Below are 22525 nucleotides of genomic sequence, written 5' to 3'. Positions count from 1 at the left end.
CATGTGCACGTGAAGGCAACTGCGCATACATGGACGCCCGCCCATGGGTTTGAAAGTTAGCTAATCTCCAGAGTTTTAATGTATGGGATAATATTGGATTTTTCCTCCCAACTGTATTATACAAAGGAGACTGAGAAGACAAGTAAGTATGTAAAGAGCATAGTTCTATACCATTTAATGGAAACCTTTCCAATGCCACCCAACTTGGTTCAGAAGATAAAGAAAAGCATTGCTTAATGCCAATAAGTCCAGCTGCAATTCAGTATAAATGCAGATCAGGAATATCTAACTCTTCATAACCCCTGGGGAGCTGTAGAGTCACTAATGTAATGCTTGGTGTCCTCTTTCTTCATATAGAGGAAGATATGGCACTATTTATGTTTTGAAAAGACTTCTTTGGGATATGACATGATAAATGTTGAAAAAATATACAAGTTGTGGGAGAACAACCATCTTACAAGATAAACTCGTCCCAGCAAAGAGACAGGAATATCCAACCATCTCTGTAAATGTTTGAATTTTTGCTATAACAGTGGGATAATTTGAGGAATATAATATTTTCAACTGAGAAGAAACTTTAATACCAAGATATTTAATTTCAGAATCTACTATGGTAAAATTGCCAGTGGAGTCATATATATGTCTTATTTCATGTAATTAACTTTGTATCCAGTAACTGTACCGAATCTTTCCAAAAGAGATTTTAAAGCTGAATAGAGGTGACCGAATGTGTTAAATACAATAAATGTCATCTGCATACAATGATATCTTGTAAGTCTGTGATTGGATGGTAATACCTGCAATGTCAATAGTTTCCCTTACTTTTTGTGCTAAAGGTTCTAATGCCAAGTTTAATAAAGTGGGGGAGAGGGGACAACCTTGTCATGTTCCCCTCAAAATAAGAAAAGGAGAAGAAGGGACACCTTTTTTTTAACTCTATATTTTAAATTTTGTCATAGAACTTACAGTTGATAACGAATATTACTGAACAAATTCACACCGCTTACAAACCCCATTCCCCTCCCCAATCCCCAATCCCCCTGCCCCTTCCCACCACAGTTACATTACAATGCTGGGTAGAAAGCAAGTGTTGCTTAACTGTAACAGGTGTTCTCACAGGACAGCAGGATGTTAGTCCTCACATATGGGTGACATCATCAGGATGGAGCCCAATCACGGAAAACTTCTGTCAAAGTTTCCAGAACTTTGAATGGCCACTACTCGGCATGCCCAGCATGGCACTAACCATGCAGTCAGCAGGGGTCCCCCTTCAGTCTTATTTTATAGCTACAGGCAGTGCCGAAAAATAAAACAACAAAACATTACGAACCCAACACCACGGGGCAGCGGGCGGGTTTCGTGAGGACTAACATCCTGCTGTCCTGTGAGAACACCTGTTACAGATAAGCAGCACTTGCTTTCTCACAGGACAAGCAGGATGGTAGTCCTCACAAAACCCAAGAGAAAAAGCCCGACTTCATAGCAATAACAGAAACCTGGTTCAAAAACACTGACCAAGTCCTTACGAATCAAATAGCCAACAACAACTACGACCTATTCTCTATCCTTTGAAAGTCCCGCAGAGGAGGCGGACTACTACTGATAATAAAAAAGAATCTCTACATGAAACTGACCCCTAACAACCTCCCAAAGAAATATGAAATTGCTCTCTTTGACTCTGAACACCTACAAATATGCCTAGTCTACTGCCCTCCAAATCTCCTAGAAAATGAAAAATCACCACTGCTGAAATTCCTAATAACTAACATCAGCACAAAAATCCCCAACTATAGTACTTGGCGATTTCAACCTCCACACTGACATCAACCCCAAAACACAAAGCTGCCAAACATTATTAGACATGCTTTCCAGCTTTAACATGAAACAACAAGTAAACACCCCCACTCATAAAGCTGGTCACACTTTGGACCTGATTTTCACCAATCACTACTTCACAGATACATCCATCTCAGCCAACCCAATCCCCTGGTCTGATCACTTCCTTATACAATGCAAAACAAATTTACAGTCCAGAAACACGATGTGCGCAAGTGAATCTAACTCTTACAAATACCGCCCTCCCTTTCAACCAGACCTACTACAAAAAGAGCTAGGAAAACAACTTGCAAACCTAGACCTCTCCACCATCAACAGAGTGATTCAATCATGGCACCACCTCACAGAACAAACCGCTAACAAGATAAACCCCGAAAAAACAAGACAGAGAAAAATAACCAGCAAAAACAACCCATGGTTTAACTCGCATCTAAGATCAATGAAAACAAACCTCAGAAAAATGGAAAAAGAATGGAGAAAATCTAATTGCCCAACAAACCTTCAAAGATACCGCACTCAACTTGCCACATATAAAAACACGATTATGACCACAAAACGCAACTACTATAGCCAAAAGATAAAAAAAACTCATCCAATAACTCAAACGCTCTGTTCAACATTGTCAAAAACCTCATAGATGAAAAAAGCAACAACTCCCCTGCAACCAATACAAACAATCTAACCCAAGACCTTGCCATGTTCTTTAAAGACAAAATCAACAGAATAACTAACACATTCAACAACTCCACACCCTCAGAGCATCAATTCGAAACAATGAACATAACACCATGGTCACAGTTCAATCCAATATCTGTCACTGAAACCGAAAAAATGCTAAAAAAAAATCAACCCTGTTCGTCATGACCTAGATACCATCCCTACACGTAACCTGAAAGATATGGCTCATATCATCGCCCCAACCATAGCTGCCATTGTCAAGAAATCACTCGAAGAAGGTGAGCTGCCAACCATACTAAAAACTGCAACCATAACTCCAATATTAAAAAAGAAGAACCTAGACCCCACAGACCTGAATAACTACCGACCGATCTCAAACCTTCCTCTACTTGCCAAGTTGACTGAGAAGGCAGCTTTGTCTCAACTAAACGAACACCTTGAAAACAACAAAATTCTACATGATGCACAACATGGATTCAGAAAAAACCGTGGTACAGAAACACTACTCGTTAACCTTTCGAACGAAATCATAAGAGGTCTTAACAACAAAATAAGCCATCTTCTAATACTTCTCGACCTATCTGCGGCTTTTGACACCGTCGACCACAAAAGCCTACTATCAAGGCTTGCTAACATCGGCCTCACAGGCAGTACCCTCAACTGGTTCACCTCATACCTAAATAACAGATTCTTTAAGGTCTCCTTAAACAACAATTCATCAAACCCCTTATTTATTTATTTATTTAATAGCATTTATATACCGACTTTCACAGACAAGTCTGACCAAGACGGTTTACAACTTCCAATAAAAAATAGAATAAAATAAAGTAATAATTAAACAAAAACAAATATGTAAAAAACAAACAAATAAAATAAAATGCAAATAGAGAAAGTAGAGTAATAGATAGAAACAAAATACAATGTATGTTTATAATCCCTAATTCTTTAACATGATTATACTAATTTTATAAAAAACAAGAAAAGTCTGAAAGTAGAGGAAAAACAATAACCACTGTTTTCACATGGTTTGGCTAAACCTGAGTAAGCTATTAAAAGCATTATGTATGTTAACTGAATAACCGTTAATAATATAAGAGTCTTTAAAGAGATGAATTCGTTTCTACAAGTCCTGCAAAGGCCATCTTAAATAAATAGGTTTTTAGTACCTTCTTAAATTCTTTGTGTACCACAAGGGTCTGCCCTCTCTGCCACCCTCTTCAACATATATCTTCTCCCTCTATGCCACCTCATCTCCAGTCTCGGATTAACTTACTATATGTACACCGATGACATCCAGTTCATCGTCCCAGTTTCCAACACATTAGAAGAGGCATTCATCACAGCAGCCAAACACCTAACCTCAATTAGAAACATGCTAAACCAACTAAAGCTATGCCTGAACATGAATAAAATGGAATGCATCCTCATAGGAAGAAATCTCTCAGAACAAACTATCAATACACACTCCCTTATAATCGACAACATTAACATCCTGATAAAAAACGATACAAAGGACCTCGGCATATGGATTGACAAAGAACTCAACTTAAAAAAAAACATCGCAACCAAAACCAAAGAAGGATTCTACAAGCTGCACGTCCTGAAACATCTAAAACCACTTCTCCACCATCAGGAATTCTGAACAGTGCTACAATCGCTGATTTTCAACAGCCTTGACTACTGCAACTCGCTCCTGTTAGGTCTTCCTAAATCTACTCTAAAACCACTCTAACTGCTACAAAATGCCACAGCCAGAGTCCTAACAGGCAGAAAAAAATCGGAACACATCACCCCTGTTTTAAGAAATCTTCACTGGCTCCCAATCGAACAGAGAATCAAATTCAAAACCCTTACAATAGTGCACAATGCCATATACAAAACGGAGAACACCACACTCAACAACATGATCCATCAATACAAACCTCAGCGAAACACCAGAACTTCCCGCAGACTACTCCTCGACATACCCTCAATTCCCTCGGCGAAGCTTACAAGCACTAGAAACAGAGCCTTCTCAATTGCAGGACCAAACCTATGGAACTCCATACCACAACACCTAAGCTCAATAATTGACAGCAAATCCTTCAAAAAAGAACTGAAAACGTGGATTTTCAGGCAAACATTCAGAGATGGCGTGGGCTAAACGTCATAACCCCACCATCAACAACTCCCATGTCAGATGATCTCACTAATATCTCCTAATGCTCTCCTTCCCCCTCCCCCCCTCCCCCCTCCACTCTTCACCGCTCTCCACCCCGCACTATCCCCTTAACATGCTACTCTAATGATGCAGTGATCCATTACTCCCGCCGCCTGTTCCTCCTTGCCCCTCCCTCCTTTACTCCCTCCGTCCTCCCACCTTGACATGCATATATGCCTTATAGTCTTGTGTCAGAAAGTTGTTTCTCAGTTCTTTGTTGCTGTTAAAGTTTTGTTGACCATGATGCGTCCCTTGTTCAAGAGATTAAGATTTGTTCTAATATATTCCTCTAACAGTTCGATGTAATTTTTGCCATAATATGTTCCATTTCTTGTTCGATGTAACAACTTGTTCTACTGTAAACCAGGGTGAAGGCTATCTGCTAAACCTCAGTATATAAAAGCTCCGAAATAAATAAAATAAATAAATGTTCCACTCTAAGGGCCAGCCCATTCTAGGGAGCCCTTTTCTGCGCAAAGGAAAGGGAACTCTCCCCAGGTGTAGCCAGCCTATCTCTTAGCACCCTCTGACCCATGTTGAACCGCTGTTCACATGAAACCTCCTCCATGTCAACTTGCCACGCTTTAAGGCTCGTGCTCCACTCTATTCTCCTTCCCGCAACTTCTGCGCTTGCTGTCACCTGGCCTCCATCCTCTCATTTTTCCTTTCCTGCTCCACCTCCCCCCTCCCTGTTATTTGTAATTTCCTCTTCCTCCTTTCCAATGTTGATTGTGAACCGGCATGATATGTCCTATGAATGTCGGTATATTTTAAAAGCATTTAAATAAATAAATAAATAAATAAATAAATAGGGGCCAACCCATTCTAGGGAGTCCTTTCATGCGCAAAGGAAAGGGTACTCTCCCCAGGTGTAGCCAGCCTATCTCTTAGTACCCGTTGACCCATGGTGAACCAGAGCCGCTGTTCACATGGAAACCTCCTCCACTCTGACTCGCCATACTTGAAGACTTGTGCTCCACTCTAGGGGCCAACCCATTCTATGGAGCCCTTTCCTGCACAAAGGAAAGGGAACACTCCCTGGGTGTAGCCAGCCTCTCTCTTAGTACCCATTGACCCATGTTGAACCAGTGACGCTGTTCACATGGAAACCTCCTCCACGTCGATTTGCCACGTGTTGTAAACTGTGAGGTTTGGGTGGACCCTTGGACACTGTGGCAGCTGACCATGCCCATGGGGGGAAGTCCCGTGAGGGCCACAGGTCAGGCTTAGCTCAGGACACACAAACACAGAGTCTGATCTTTTATTAGACTGTGTAAGGAAGCCACCAGAGGTGGCTATAGTGAGCAGCTGGAATAGCCCGGCAGGGCTGGTATCCCTCAGGCGCTGAAACAGTGACTCCTCCGGTAGCAGTGCTGTAGTGGAAAGAACTGAGAGAATGAGTACAGTGGAGAATATACAAGATCCCAGTATGGAGATCCCCAGAGTAGGGAGAGCAGACCCTTGAGGAGCGAGTATCTGAACCCTGAGAGCTGGGAGGCTTGCAGATGATGTACTCACGCAGGGGTTCCATGGAGATGGCATTGGGGCTGGAACGGAGGCAGGCCCTCGAGGAGAGAATGCCTGGTTCCAGGGAATATCTCTGAGGTGAAGATGGTAGCACTCACTGATGTTGAAGATTAGCGAATCCTTCCAGGCAGAAGAGAAGGTAGGAGTAGGCAGTGAGTCAGGGAACATGGACCCTCGAGGAGCAAGTACCCATGATAGCGACCTGGAAAGCAAGTGAGGCCCCCGAGGAGCGGGTATCTCTAAAAACATACTTATTTCAACTAGCATTTAACATCTCACCAATCTACTCATCTTTCACTACTCAACACCAGTCCCCCTCCCCTACCCCTCTATAGTATTTCCTCTCCCCTGTCTATTTTTTTTCAATTATAGTTACAATCACTCCCTTCCCTATCTCCTAAGAATATCCTTCCCTAGATAACTACCAGTCCTTTCCTTGCCCTCCCCTTCCTATGACCACAAAGTGACCCATGGCCCAATCCCCATTTATTAAATTTTTGTTAATTTGTTACTTACAATTTATATACCAGTTTATGTATTTTATTCTTTTAAGTTATATAGGAAAATTAGTTCTTACCTGATAATTTTCGTTCCTGTAGTACCAAGGATCAGTCCAGACTGTAGGGTTATGTCTCCCTTCCAGCAGGTGGAGTCAGAGGTCAAAGTTCTAAGCAGCTCCCATATCCCAGGGTGCCTCCTGCGATCCTCCAGTATTCCTCTGACTCCAGCAGGTGAAGGAAGACATCCCCTGCGGTCCTGATGCTTGGTCAGCTGAGTGAATTTACTTTTATTTGCAGTCAAGGGACATAACCCTACAGTCTGGACTGATCCTGGTACGTACAGGGAATTTAATTTCGTGTATTTCATATTTTTGTAAACCGCTTTGATAAAAAATTTATTTTTTAAAGAACGGTATATAAATGTGTTTAAATAAATAAATAAATAAATAAATAGATAGATAAATAAATAAATAAATACCCCATTGGCGTTAGAGAGTCCAATAGAGATTGGAGAGGCAGAGTAGTTAGGTACGGAGAGCGAATCCCATCCGTAGGATTACCCTTGCTAACTCAAAGGCTAGCAAACATTGTAGGTCTTAAATATCCGGGCATCATGACGTCATCACCGGGGGACTCCCTCCGGATCTGATGGACGGCTGGCTGCCACGGCGCCTCCATGCCATCTCCCTCCGGCATCCCTGGATGTTGCAGATCCGCCATGTTGCCTGATGACCTAGGGCGCGCGTGCTCGGATTGAAGTACCAGCAAGGGCACGAACTTCAGGGGCATTCCCCTGAGATGACGTCATCCGCCTCCAATATTTAAAGGTCTCTAATTACACTATCAAAGGGGTTGGCATGGGAATGTGTCTTGCTACTTTCAGACTACTTCCCCCAAGCTACTCTGCCTCCTCGGACTTACCAGAGGTACCCGCTCCTCGGGGGCCTCGCTCTTTTCTTTACTTTCAGATTACAGATAGGAACCGGTACTCGCTCCTCAAGGGCCCATGTTCCTGGACACTCTGAAGATTCTCTTCCGCCTGGAAGCTATCGCCACTACAAAAAATTGTGAGTTACCATCGCTCTCAGAGCTTACCCTGGAACCAGGTAGTCGCTCTTTGAGGGTCTAAATCTTTCCAGCTCCTGAGCTTCCTTGAGACCTTATGTGAGTTTTGTCATCTAGTTCTATTCATGAACTCTGCCTACTCACTTTCTTCAGTTTCTCAACAGCTCAGCCATCCTGGGATCGTTGTTCCATTACCTGAGGCACTATAGACCTGTCGGACATATCCAGCTCAATACTGCCACCTCTGGTGGTATCAATACATATTTAATAAAAGACCTAAGTATGTGTCTGTCTCTTTACTCAAGCCTAGCCGGTGGTCCCTCTCGGGATATCCTCCCAGAGGCGTGGTCATCTACCACTGGCCCAGGGATCCACCCACAACTATATCAGAATCATTACAGATTGCTAACTCTGCCTATGGAGTACTAAAGATTGCTAACTCCTCCCTCTTCCAGGAGCCTGCAATACAGATTCTTTACAGACTGCTGACCCTAGCAGTCAGAACCATAACATTCCCCCAATGGACCGGGAAGAGGCATCGAAGGCATCGATGGAAGTCTCAGCCAGTGGGGTTTTGGAAGTCTCGATGGACCAGGTAAAGGGTCCGATGTTGATGGAATTGGTAGAATAGGACTAGAATCCATATCCTCGTCTTCTGATGAACCCGGAATGGGTATTGTCGGTGGAGTCATCGGAGGTTCCATCGGTGTCACTGGCATAGGTTGTGTCAGGAAGGCGCCGATCAAGGCATCGAGCCTGTTTAACAGTGGCGCAAACACCGATGGCTCCAGTGTCAGTGTGGGAACCGGCATCGGTGGAGGTTGTAGATTTTGGAATGCCTCGATGACTGCCTGTCTGACCAGGACATTTAGCTCTTCCCTGGAGACTGGGATAGGATCTACTGTCACAGGAGAAGGCACAATGTGCATGTGCTACTGGCTCATCCACATGAATATGTGGTGGCTCAGTCTCCAACACCGATCCTGGTGGGGAGCGCTTCAGTGCCTTAGGTACAGAAGAGCACGGAGACTCATGTACCCAGGTCTGCTTCGCTATCGGATCGATGGCCATCGATGGCAATGCGGTATTGGTTCTTCTACTTGGCATGGAGTTGGTCCGATGACGGTGACGTCTTTTTCCCCGATGCTTGGTCTGGTCTTTACCTGGCACCGAGGAAGAAGCCACTAATGTCCCCGACGGAATCGGTGATGGACGGTCACTGTTTTTCTTCTTTTCCCCAATGACTTTTCTCGATGGAAGATAGTATTATCATCGGTGATGACTGTGTAGATATCGATGGCGTAACTTTTTTGAAGAGATTCTCCATCTTATTGAGATGGGCACGCCTGCCCTTTGGAGTCATCTGTGCGCAAGTGGAACATGCACGGACATTGTGACTGGGACCGAGGCAAAGTACGCATATTTCATGCAGGTCTGTAATAGACATCGTTCGGGGCATTTTGGACACTTTTTAAACCCTGTGGCCATGATTAAAAATAAGGCCAGGAACGGTCGGTGGCCTGAGGGTACCAATGGTGAGATGGCAGGAACCGGCTGAAAAAACCTCCGGAATGGTACTCACCGAACATCGTTTGAAGGGAGACTCATGTAGGGAATTTTTTGAAGTGAAAACTTTGAATTTCCATGAGGAAATATTTGTGAGAGAACTCACAGAGCTCCTGAAGCGTGAGGCTAACAGCAACGTGGAAAAAAAGAGACTGAAGGGAGACCCCTGTGGCTGCAGGGATCATGGCATACTGGACATGCTCAATAGTCTCAGTGTGCCAGTCAAAAGTTTCTAGAAACTTTGACAGAAAGTTTTCCGTGATAGGGCTCTGTCCAGTGACTTCACCCATATGTGAGGACTACCATCCTGCTTGTCCTGGGAAAATGCTCCTTTTATATCTGGCTAAATTATAAAGAATAAAAACATATCCGGCTATATTTTGACAGATAAGAGGCTAAATATGTCGTATAAACATTTAGACAGATAACTGGTGAGTTATTCATCTAAATGGCTTTTGAATATTTACCTCTTTGTTTATAGGTCTTCCTGTTGCTTCATTATGAGCAATTCAGGTTCTGCAGAACTCTGCAGCCCGCTTATAAGTGGGTGGTCAGTGCCAGAAGAATATTACTCCCTACAAGAATTCCACTGGTTCTTGTATTTAAGGCCTTGAAATCAGAAGGTCCTTCTTATTTAACCTATTACTGAGGCTTTATGTTCCTACTTGGACCTTGTGGTCGGTTGATAAGAACCTGCTAGTAATTCCTATCATTCAGACAGCACAACTGCAGGAGATTTGGGTTAGGACATTTCTTATTGCAGGGCCAAAATTATGGAATGCCTTGCCGGAGGTCCTACAGGCTTGTAGTGATATCACGTCATTTAGAAAACAGCTAAAACACATTTGTGTAGAAAGGCTTTCAATGAATAATGTTTTAGGAGAGTGTATTGTTCAGAGTGCTTTCGTCAGGAAACATCAATGTTTTATGTTTACTATGTTTTATGTTGTTTTTATTACTGAATGTATTTGTAGGTGTTATGAATTTGTATGTTCTTGTAATCCGCCTAGCATGTTTTGGTAGATATAGGTGGCATATAAACATTTTTAAATGAATAAATAAATGCAAGCATAAAATAGGTAGGCAAATCTATATATAATAATGCTCTGTTAAAAAAAATGTCATACCCTGTAAGTGATTTTTGACACACTTCCAGCTGTTCATGTAAATGAGGTAAGAGCTGTCTCATAGTTTCATCTCCTACACAGCAATTAATTACATTGGGTACTTCATGAGCCCGCTGCATTATTTTTATCCATGATTTATCAATATTCTGGAAACGTTTAGCTTCCTAAATATAAATATAAAATGAAGTTAAATGAATGGACTGAATGGTACCTATAACTGAGACAGTCTCTTATTATTATTAGACCTTATTGCTTATTTACCTGGGGTAATTGTTTTGCAATATCGCCACCTATAAAAACAGCTTCCAAATAAACCCAGAGATTCTGAACCACCATCCATTCTTCAATGATATCTGTGGAAACACTTAGTTTAAATACCCATTCTTGAATATTCTTCTTAAATGGTGCATTGTATCTAAAAAGAAAATACATGTGAAAAATAAATACTCAGGTGTTAGTTCATATTTTTAAAACAACCAGTGGTCTTTTATATAACTAATGCTGGAGCCTTTTTGAAGGAGGAAAGCAACAAAGACATAACTCTAATCAAACTATGCAACACTTTATAGCTATCAAAAGCAGAGCCCTATTAATAGGATATAGAATACATTTTGGCATTTCAATAAAGACACTGAAATAGCAGGGTTACACTTTTCAGTTTTGATCACTGTGTGAGGCTGTTTCAATGGACTTTTCCTGAAATCTGATTCTGTGATTGATGCAGACATCTCAAATCTCACACTTGAAGAATGAGACACACACTTTTGATTCCCATCTCACACAGATGTTCATTACATAAGAAAGATTACACCCCAAAGTTTGCCCCATCCTCTTCCTCTATTCACTTGGGGGTAGATTTTTTTAAAAAGCGCGATTGCGTACTTTTGTTGGCGCACCAGGCGCCAACAAAAGTACGCTGGATTTTATAAGATACGCGCGTAGCCGCGTGTATCTTATAAAATCCTGATCAGCGCGCGCAAGGCTGCCGATTTTGGGCAGCCGAAGCGTGCCGAGCCACGCAGCCTGCCTCCGTTCCCTCCGAGGCCGTTCCGAAATTGGAGCGGCCTCGGAGGGAACTTTCTTTCGCCCTCCCCTCACCTTCCCCTCCCTTCCCCTACCTAACCCAGCCCCCCGGCCCTATCTAAATCCCCCCCCTACCTTTATCCATCGATTTACGCCTCCCGGAAGGAGACGTAAATCCACGCGCGCCAGCGGGCTGCTGGCGTGCCGAGACCCGACCCGGGGGCGGTTCCGGAGGGCACGGCCACGCCCCTGGAACGCCCCGGGCCGAAACCACGCCCCTGGGCCCGCCCCCAAAACGCCGCATCCCGCCCGCAAAGCGCCGCACCGTTCGGCTCCGCCCCCGACACGCCCCGACACGCCCCCTAAAAAAAAACTCCGGGACTTACGCGCGTCCCGGGGCTCTGCGCGCGCCGGCGGCCTATGCAAAATAGGCGCGCCGGCGAGCAGTGCATTTAAAATCCGCCCGTTGGAGCACTACTCCCTAATCAGGATGGAGAAGGGTGGAAGGAGATCAGTGCTTCCACATTCTTCTGAACACATTCCCAAGAAGGGGAGGCTCCAGATGCCAGTGATATTCCAACTTCTTTTGAGAAAATACACCCAGCCCCAATATTGTAGGGAAAAGGCTTCCATAGAAAAAAGGCTACTGACCACAAAGTCCCATGAAATTAGGTTCCTGGTAGAACATTAAATAACAACATTAAATAGTCCATGCTGGGGCAGATCAAGGTCCATTGAGCCCAGCATCCAGTCTCCGAAAGCCAGTTCAGATCACAAGTATCTGGTATATTCCAAAATGTACATAAGAATTTCCATACTGGGTTAGACTGAGGGTCCATCAAGACCAGTATCATGTTTCCAGCAGTGGTCAATCCAGGTCATAAGTACCTGGCAAGATACTTATCTTGCCAAATAGAGTAGATAAACTCTACCTGGCAGGGATAAGCAGCAGCTTTACCCAAATCTGCCCAGTTAATAACAATTTTTGGACTTCTCTTCTATGAACTTTTCAAAACCTTTTTTAAACCCATCTATTCACTGCGTGTACTACATCCTCTGGCAATGAATTCCAGAGCTTAATTGTGCATTGAGTGAAAAATACATGTTTTCCAATTCTTTAAAAACGTGCTACTTACTAACTTCATGGAGTGTCCCCTAGTTTTTGGATTTTTTTAAAGAGTAAATGACCAATTCACATTTACCCTTTTATGACAGAGCTTTGTACTCCTAAACAGACATTTTCCCTGGAGACATCTTTTTAGAGGTTTTTCCATTTTTGGGAATGCTCTTCCCAGCATTTTACCTCCCCTTTTTGGGATGGGCTTAGGGAATATATACCGCATGTGCAAAACTACAAACAATACATATAAATAAGCTTTTAAAAAGGTAGCCAAGTATGTTAATCAATTGTATTTAACAACTGCCAGTTCCATAGCAAGAGTAAACCATAGCAAACGTCTCTGGTATTCTTGAAAGACGCTTGTGTCAGTTAGGCCTCGAGAGGTCTTGCATTCTGTTGAGAGAGGGGGTTTTAGTGTGCCCTTGGGCCTCAGCCCGACCCCAGATGGATCCAGGACCGAACCGAGGGTTGACGGTGTGTTCCACCATGGCTGACGGTCTTACCCTCTGCCAGGCCGGCAAGCTCCCATGGCCAACAATAGATGATGTTGGAATGTGAATGGTCCTCCGACCATTCCGAGCCCTTTCGGACCTCCTGCGTGGAACAGCATGGAACAGCAGGCCTGGCCTGAGGTCGAGGGCCTTGACACGTAGACATGACAGCAGACTCGATGCAACAGCATCGCGGACGAAGACATGACAGCAGGATCAATGCAACGGCATCGCAGACAAAGACTTGAAAGCAGGATCGATGCAACGGCATCGCAGACGAAGACTTGACACCAAAGCTGATGCGAAGACATCACAGACCAGTGGTCGATGCGACGGCATCCCGGACCAGGGTTGATATGATGACATCAGGAACAAGACATGATACCAAGAGTGATGCAATGGCATCCAGAACGAGACGAGGAACTGATGAAGTCCAGACGAGATGAGAATCTGGGCAGAAGGACATTGACACTGTCTCTCAGGGCGCCCTACTCAGCCTACTTGCGGGCCTGAGTCGTGGACCACCCTGTCGAACTGCGCGCCCTACACAGCCCGAGGAGGCTAGTCACGGACCACGCTGGGAGCGGGACGAGCGAAGGGAAGGATCCAGTCGAAGCAGAACTCCAACGACAGAGCCGATGTCGTCCGAAGCTCCACCAACGGCTGGCAGGACATGACAGCTCAGGAGCACAGGACACCAGTCCACCTGTAGGCTAGTCCACCTCAGGCACACATCATCCAAGGGACCCCTGGCCTAACAGGTACCAAAAGGCTCAAGAGCGCTGAAGACGAAGACACAGGACCAGGACATCAAGGAACCTGGAACATCAGGAAACATAAGATCAAGACGAAACACCAGGACACCTGGACAGGGACCTCAGGCACGAACGTGACTTGGCATGACGAGACGAAACAACAAGAACTCCATGGAGAACACGAAGAAGACTTGACAGAGCTCTGGCAGGCAGGAGCCTCCAGAGTGAAGTAACTCTGATGCAAGGCCAAGACTGACTGACGGAGCAGCCCTATATAGGGCTGGAGCAGGAAGTCCACTCCCTAGGTGGGGCCAGCACACTTCTGGTGCCTGGCCCTTTAAATTCAGTGAAGAAGCATGTGCCGGCACCTAAGGGAAGCAGAAGAGCTGTGCAGGACCGCGGACAGCAGCCCGCACTGACGTCAGATGCTAGGGACGCAGGGCTGGGCCTGAGGAGCAGGCCCGACGTCGGCAGCGGCTCCAGCCGCTGCAGGGGGCCCCAGGGGCAGTTCCAGCCACTACGTGAGACCGGGGCTTGCGGCCTAGCACCACGAGGGTGTTGGAAATGGGCGGCGGCTCTGTGCCGCGAAGATGAGCAGACAAGTCTGCGGCTCCGGCAGCGGTGAAGAGGATATCCGAGATGGCCTCCGGGCCGAGAGAGCAACTTAAGTCCACGGCTCCGGCCACATAGGCAGGCCCGACGTCGGCATCCATGCCGCGTCGGATGAAGGCAGCATGGGGTAAGTGAGCCTGCTTGCGGGGAGACCCGCGGGCAGCGCAATTCATAACAGTTTGTTAGTGAATAAATGTTGCATGTCTCAATTTCTACATTGGTTCAGCAGAACAAAAATGATTCCTCGCGTCCCAACAAAGGCCATTTTTATTTAATTAAAAAATGGCTTCCTCAGGGGGAAGGTGTAACTATGTACCGAGGACATGCAGCACTGTTAATCAAGCACAAATCATGAAAGTTTATATCTCAAAGAATAGTCAATTTCAACAAATTAACTGTTAAAAGAATAGTAAACATTATTTGTTTATTTAGGCATTTTATCTACTGTCATTCCAAAAGTAGATCACAATGGTTTACAAGATACGCATACTTATTCATGGTTAACGATCACATATTATATGTGAGCAATCACCTTTTAGTTTGACACCGCAAAGTAAACTTGTTCTTGTTCAAGATCATAGGTGTTTTAGGGAAATATATTAGTTACTGTAAACTCTAGTTTATATCTGTGCATTTACTATTCTATTTCAGATTTGTGCATGTTTATGGTATATATAAAAGAAATATAGGGCCGGATTTTAAAAGCCCTACACGCATGGGGGGGTTACGCGCACCGGGCCTATTTTAAAAAGGCCCGGCGATGCATGTAAGTCACGGGGCTTGCAAAAAGGGGTAGTCTGGGGGCGGGGCATGGGAGCAAGGTGGGGCAGGGCCAGAAGTCTCTGACACAGTGGCAAATGTTTAATTATTATCACATCCAGAGGATATTATTATAGATTTTGAACAGTTAATTCTCGTTACAATTGCAAACACAATGTACAAGTTTTAAGAAAATGAAAATGATAAATTAAAAAAATAATACGATTAAAAAAAGGTTTTGGAGGTTGGAGATTTTTTTAAAAGACTGATGATTGTAAATCACCTGTTACATGTTGAATGCTCTATCTAGAACTTTGTTTTTAAGTAACTAACTTGATTTATTTTTTTAAGCTAATTTCTTAGCTATTGACTAATTTTTGTATATTTTAACTTATTTTTAATTTGATTTGACTTTCTTTGATTAATTTTATTTTCATTATGTAAACCGTTTTGACAAAAATCTCTTTTTATAAAACGGTATATAAAATTTTTAAATAAATAAATAAATAAATAAATAGAACGAACATGAGATCATGAGGTCTTTTTTCCTCTGATTTTTAACATCCATGAATAATTGCAGAAAACGTTTGTTGTCTAAATTGGATTTCTAAAGTTCGGATACATGCCATTTAGAAAAAATAATTAAAATGAAGTATATATGCGTTAAGAACATAAGAACATAAGAACATGTGATACTGGGTCAGACCAAGGGTCCATCAAGCCCAGCATCCTGTTTCCAACAGTGGCCAATCCAGGCCATAAGAACCTGGCAAGTACCCAAAAACTAAGTCTATTCCATGTTACCGTTGCTAGTAATAGTGGTGGTTATTATCTAAGTCAACTTAATTAATAGCATGTAATGGACTTCTCCTCCAAGAACTTATCCAATCCTTTTTTAAACACAGCTATACTAACTGCACTAACCACATCTTCTGGCAACAAATTCCAGAGTTTAATTGTGAGTTGAGTGAAAAAGAACTTTCTCCGATTAGTTTTAAATGTGCCATATGCTAACTTCATGAAGTGCCCCCTAGCCTTTCTATTATCCGAAAGAGTAAAAAACCGATTCACATCTACCCGTTCGAGACCTCTCATGATTTTCAACACCTGTATCATATCCCACCACAGCCGTCTCTTCTCCAAGCTGAAAAGTCCTAACCTCTTTAGTCTTTCCTCACAGGGGAGCTGTTCCATTCCCCTTATCATTTTGGTAGCCCTTCTCTGTACCTTCTCCATCACAATTATATCTTTTTTGAGATGCGGTGACCAGAATTGTACACAGTATTCAAGGTGCGATCTCACCAAGGAGCGATACAGAGGCATTATGACATTTTCTGTTTTATTCACCATTCCCTTTCTAATAATTCTCAACATTCTGTTTGCTTTTTTGACTGCTGCAGCACACTGAACCGATGATTTCAATGTGTTATCCACTATGACACCTAGATCTCTTTCTTGGGTAGTAGCACCTAATATGGAATCTAACATTGTGTAACTATAGCATAGGTTATTTTTCCCTATATGCATCACCTTGCACTTGTCCACATTAAATTTCATCTGCCATTTTGATGCCCAATTTTCCAGCCTGACAAGATCTTCCTGCAATTCACCACAATCTGCTTGTGATTTAACTACTCTGAACAATTTTGTGTTATCTGCAAATTTGATTATCTTACTCGTTGTATTTCTTTCCAGATCATTTATGAATATATTGAAAAGTAAGGGTCCCAATACAGATCCCTGAGGCACTCCACTGCCCACTCCCTTCCACTGAGAAAATTGTCCATTTAATCCTACTCTCTGTTTCCTTTCTTTTAGCCAGTTTGTAATCCACGAAAGGACATCGCCACCTATCCCATGACGAAGATATGGTCGAAGATATGGCAGCTGAGATTCAATGCCAAGAAGTGCAAAGTCATGCATATGGGGAGTGGAAATCCAAATGAACTGTATTCGATGGGGGGGGAAAGGCTGATGTGCACGGAGCAGGAGAGGGACCTTGGGGTGATAGTGTCTAATGATATGAAGTCTGCGAAACAATGTGACAAGGCGATAGCAAAAGCCAGAAGAATGCTGGGCTGCATAGAGAGAGGAATATCGAGTAAGAAAAGGGAAGTGATTATTCCCTTGTACAGGTCCTTGGTGAGGCCTCACCTGGAGTACTGTGTTCAGTTCTGGAGACCGTATCTACAAAGAGACAAAGACAAGATGGAAGCGGTACAGAGAAGGGCAACCAAGAAGGTGGAGGATCTTCATCGGATGACGTACGAGGAGAGATTGAAGAATCTAAATATGTACACCCTGGAGGAAAGGAGGAGCAGGGGTGATATGATTCAGACTTTCAGATACTTGAAAAACTTTAATGATCCAAAGACAACGACAAACCTTTTCAGACGGAAAAAAATCAGCAGAACCAGAGGTCACGAGCTGAGGCTCCGGGGAGGAAGACTAAGAACCAATGTCAGGAAGTATTTCTTCACGGAAAGGGTGGTGGATGCCTGGAATGCCCTTCCGGAGGAAGTGGTGAAGTCTAAAACTGTGAAAGACTTCAAAGGGGCGTGGGATAAACACTGTGGATCCATCAAGTCTAGTGGGCATAAATATAGAGGAGGTGGTAAAACACTGCACGGAGCGGCAGTAGCCACAGAGGCATTCACGGAGCGGGATGCCAGTGGCAAGTAGTTGTTCCACCTTCAGGCAGCAAAATACTGCACGGAGCGGCAGTAGCCACAGAGGCATTCACGGAGCGGGATGCCAGTGGTTTGTGTTCCACCTTCACGGAGCGGAAGGTTGGAGGGCTGCCATCTCCAAAAAAACAAAAAACAAAAAAAACCAAAACAAAAAAAACAAAAAACAAACAAGCAAAACAGAGGTGGGTAAGAGTATGGGGCAGGGGTGTGGCCGTTTATTGTGGCAGTTGCTACCCCTGATTGAACTGGATGTTCATTGGGATGCGGATACGGCACTGCTCTCTGCATTGGTGGAGGGGTGGAAGGGAATTGGGGGCCGGAGGGTGCTGGAAGCCAATAGTGACGGGGGAGGGGGAGAAAAAAAGGGGTGGGGGGGAAGATAAAAAAAAAAATAAAAATGGATAAACTGCGTAGCTTGCTGGGCAGACTGGATGGGCCGTTTGGTCTTCTTCTGCCGTCATTTCTATGTTTCTATGTTTCTATATGTTTTTATTTTTCCTAGAAGCCTCTCATGAGGAACTTTGTCAAACGCCTTCTGAAAATCGAAGTACACTACATCTACCTGTTCACCTTTAACCACATGTTTATTAACTCCTTTAAAAAAGTGAAGCAGATTTGTGAGGCAAGACTTGCCTTGGGTAAAGCCATGCTGACTTTGTTCTATTAAACCATGTATTTCTATATGTTATGTGATTTTGATGTTTAGAACACTTTCCACTATTTTTCCTGGCACTGAAGTCAGGCTAACCGGTCTGTAGTTTCCCGGATCACCCTGGAGCCCTTTTTAAATATGGGGGATACATTAGCTATCCTCCAGTCTTCAGGTACAATGGATGATTTTAATGATAGTATACAAATTTTTACTAATAGGTCTGAAATTTCATTTGTTAGTTCCTTCAAAACTCTGGGGTGTATACCATCCGGTCCAGGCGATTTACTACTCTTAAGTTTGTCAATCAGGTCTGCCACATTTTCTAGGTTCACCGTGATTTGGTTCAGTCCATCTGAATCATTACCCATGAAAACCTTCTCCAGTACGGGTACCTCCCCAACATCCTCTTCAGTAAACACCGAAGAAAAGAAATCATTTAATCTTTCCGCGATGGCCTTATCTTCTCTAAGTGCCCCTTTAACCCCTCGATCATGTAATGGTCCAACTGACTCCCTCACAGGCTTTCTGCTTTGGATATATTTTTTAAAAAGTGTTTACTGTGAGTTTTTGACTCTTCGGCCAACTTCTTTTCAAATTCTCTCTTAGCCTGTCTTATCAATGTCTTACATTTAACTTGCCAACGTTTATGCATTATCCTATTTTCTTCTGTTGGATCCTTCTTCCAATATTTGAATGAAGATCATTTTGCTAAAATAGCTTCTTTCACCTCCCCTTTTAACCATGCCGGTAATCGTTTTGCCTTCTTTCCACCTTTCTTAATGTGTGGAATACATCTGGATTGTGCCTCTAGGATGGTATTTTTTAACAATGACCACGCCTCTTGCACACTTTTTTCTTTTGTAGCTGCTCCTTTCAGTTTTTTTTTCACTATTTTTCTCATTTTATCAAAGTTTCCCTTTTGAAAGTTTAACACGAGAGCCGTGGATTTGCTTACTGTCCCTCTTCCAGTCATTAAATCAAATTTGATCATATTATGATCACTATTGCCAAGCGTCCCCCACCACTGTTACCTCTCTCACCAAATCCTGTTCTCCACTGAGAATTAGATCTAAAATTGCTCCCTCTCTCGTCAGTTCCTGAACCGATTGTTCCATAAAGCTATCATTTATTCCATCCAGGAACTTTATCTCTCTAGCGTGTCCCGATGATAGATTTACCCAGTCAATATTGGGGTAATTGAAGTCTCCCATTATTGCCGCACTACCAATTTGGTTAGCTTCCCTAATTTCTCTTAGCATTTCACTGTCAGTCTCAACATCTTGACCAGGTGGACGGTAGTATACTCCTATCACTATAGTCTTCCCTGACACACAAGGGATTTCTACACATAAAGACTCAATTTTGTATTTAGTCCAACAGGATGTTTATCCTGTTGGACTCTATGCCATCCCGGACATAAAGGACCACACCGCCTCCCGGGTGCTCCTCTCTGTCATTGCGATGTAATTTGTAACCCAGTATAGCACTGTCCCATTGGTTGTCCTCCTTCCACCATGTCTCTGAGATGCCAATTAAGTCTATGTCATCATTCACTGCTATACATTCTAATTCTCCCATCTTACTTCTTAGACTTCTGGTATTAGCATACAAACATTTCAAAGTTTGTTTTTTGTTTGTATTTTCATTCTGCTTTTTAATTGATAGGGATAAGTTAGAATCTTTTAGCTCAGGTGAGTTTTTAGCTACAGGCATTTGGACTACTTTTCTTATTATTGGAACCTCACTGTTGGGATGCCCTAATTCTAATGCATTGTTAGTGTCCTTCGAAGATACCTCTCTCTGAACCATGCGCTGCTGAGTGACTGTTGGCTTTCCCCTTTGTTCTAGTTTAAAAGCTGCTCTATCTCCTTTTTAAAGGTTAGCGCCAGCAGTCTGGTTCCACCCTGGTTAAGGTGGAGCCCATCCCTTCGGAAGAGACTCCCCTTTCCCCAAAAGGTTCCCCAGTTCCTAACAAAACTGAATCCCTCTTCCTTGCACCAACGACTATCCACGCGTTGAGACTCCAGAGCTGTGCCTGCCTCTGGTGACCTGCGCGTGGAACAGGGAGCATTTATGAGAATGCTACCCTGGAGGTTCTGGATTAAGATTTCTACCTAAGAGCCTAAATTTGGCTTCCAGAACCTCCCTCCCACAATTTCCTATGTCGCTGGTGCCTACATGTACCATGACAGCCGGCTCCTCCCCAGCACTGTCTAAAATCCTATCTAGGTGACGCGTGAGGTCCGCCACATTCGCACCAGGAAGGCATGTTACCAGGCGATCCTCACGCCCACCAGCCACCCAGCTGTCTACATTCCTAATAATCGAATCACCAACTATGATGGCTGACCTAAACCTTCCCTCCTGGGCAATAGGCCTTGGGGAGATATCCTCGGTATGAAAGGATAGTGCATCACCTGGAGAGCAGGTCCTTACTACAGGATCCTTTCCTGTTACACCAGGTTGATGATCTCCAATCATGAGACCTTCTTCCTCCAAGGTAGCACCAGGGCTGCCAGTCTGAAGTTGGGACTTGGCTACTATGTCCCTGAAGGTCTCATCTATATACCTCTCTGTCTGCCTCAGCTCCTCCAGGTCTGCCACTCTAGCCTCCAGAGATTAGACTTGTTCTCTGAGAACCAGGAGCTCTTTTCATCGCATGCACATGTACAACTTCTCACCAGTGGGTAAAAAATCATACATGTGATACTCGATGCAAAAGACTGGGAAGCCCCCCTCTTGCTGCTGGACTGCTGCCTTCATCTCAATTTTGTTCAGTTCCTAGTTAAGTTTTAGGTTGCTATGGGAGTAGGAATGTGTCTAATTAATGTCCTTTAAATGTATTAGTGAATTCACTATATGTCTGGTAGTGGCCTACAGGGGTCTGATCAAACTCTCAATAAAGTTTTTGGTGTTGGATTTTTTTGTTTTGTGAAAGTGGCACCTGCCCATAAATTAAAGGATGAGGTAGGGGTGGGTAGGCGAGGGATGGGAGGGTTGGGAAATACAAACAGTCTAACTTCAGTTAGTCAGCCAGAGTGACTCACTGCTCTCTTGATTAACAAATGTTGGTACCTATTCAAACCAAATCACACTACCTCAACACCTTTCCAAGATGAGTAACTGAACTGAACTTTTCAAACTTTTTACTTAGGTATACACTGCTCTTAGCTTATTTCTAGGTTCTGGCTACTTTTTTGTGTGGGGTTTTTTTGTGGGTTGTTTTTTTTTTAAATACAAACACTCAGTTCTGCTTACTAGTTGCCTTACAGACTTTTTAAAAATAAACACACTACCTACTGCTTACCACCTGCCTTATTGACTGACTATTTAAAAATACAAACAGTCTAACTTCTTTATTCACTGCCTTACTGACTATTAAAAGCACAAACACACTAAATAATATTCCCAAATAGTTAACTTTGCCCCAATACTTTTAAAAAAGACAATGTCCCAAGCAAAAACTTACTGATTCCTTTCAGCCACCAGCAAGGTGATCCTCTCCTCTCAGTGCTTCCCTCTTCCCCTCTCCTCCCCATCCGCTAAACCCTAAACAATAAGGGGCAGATTTTCAAAGGTATGCGTGCAGCCTACATTTGTGCATGCTACCCGGCGCGCACAAATGTATGCCTAATTTTATAACATGGCACTAACCCTGCAGCCAGCAGGGGTCCCCCTTCAGACTTATTTAAAAGCTACAGGCAGTGCCAAAAAATAAAATAATAAAATGCTAGAACCCAACACCACGGGGCGGCAAGTGGGTTTCGTGAGGACTAACATCCTGCTGTCCTGTGAGAACACCTGTTACAGGTAAGGAACATTTGCTTTCTCACAGGACAAGCAGGATGGTAGTCCTCACATATGGGTGAGTACCGAGCTGAGGATGTCAGAACATGCACCAAATGTACCCAAAGGCGTGCAACA

General features: G+C 43.6%; 1 protein-coding gene across 1 annotated transcript in view; it reads right to left on the bottom strand.

Moving 5' to 3' along the window:
- Positions 1 to 22525, bottom strand: part of DNAH8 (dynein axonemal heavy chain 8) — a 1926251-nt gene that overhangs the window by 986277 nt on the left and 917449 nt on the right. The window contains 2 exon segments of the mRNA XM_029592920.1: positions 10500 to 10663; positions 10761 to 10914. Coding sequence (XP_029448780.1) covers positions 10500 to 10663; positions 10761 to 10914 — 318 coding nt within the window.

Source organism: Rhinatrema bivittatum, chromosome 3, assembly GCF_901001135.1.
Source record: "Rhinatrema bivittatum chromosome 3, aRhiBiv1.1, whole genome shotgun sequence".
Lineage (NCBI taxonomy): Eukaryota > Metazoa > Chordata > Amphibia > Gymnophiona > Rhinatrematidae > Rhinatrema > Rhinatrema bivittatum.
The sequence above is the reverse complement of the archived record's forward strand: the minus strand, read 5'-3'. Positions and strand labels throughout refer to the sequence as shown.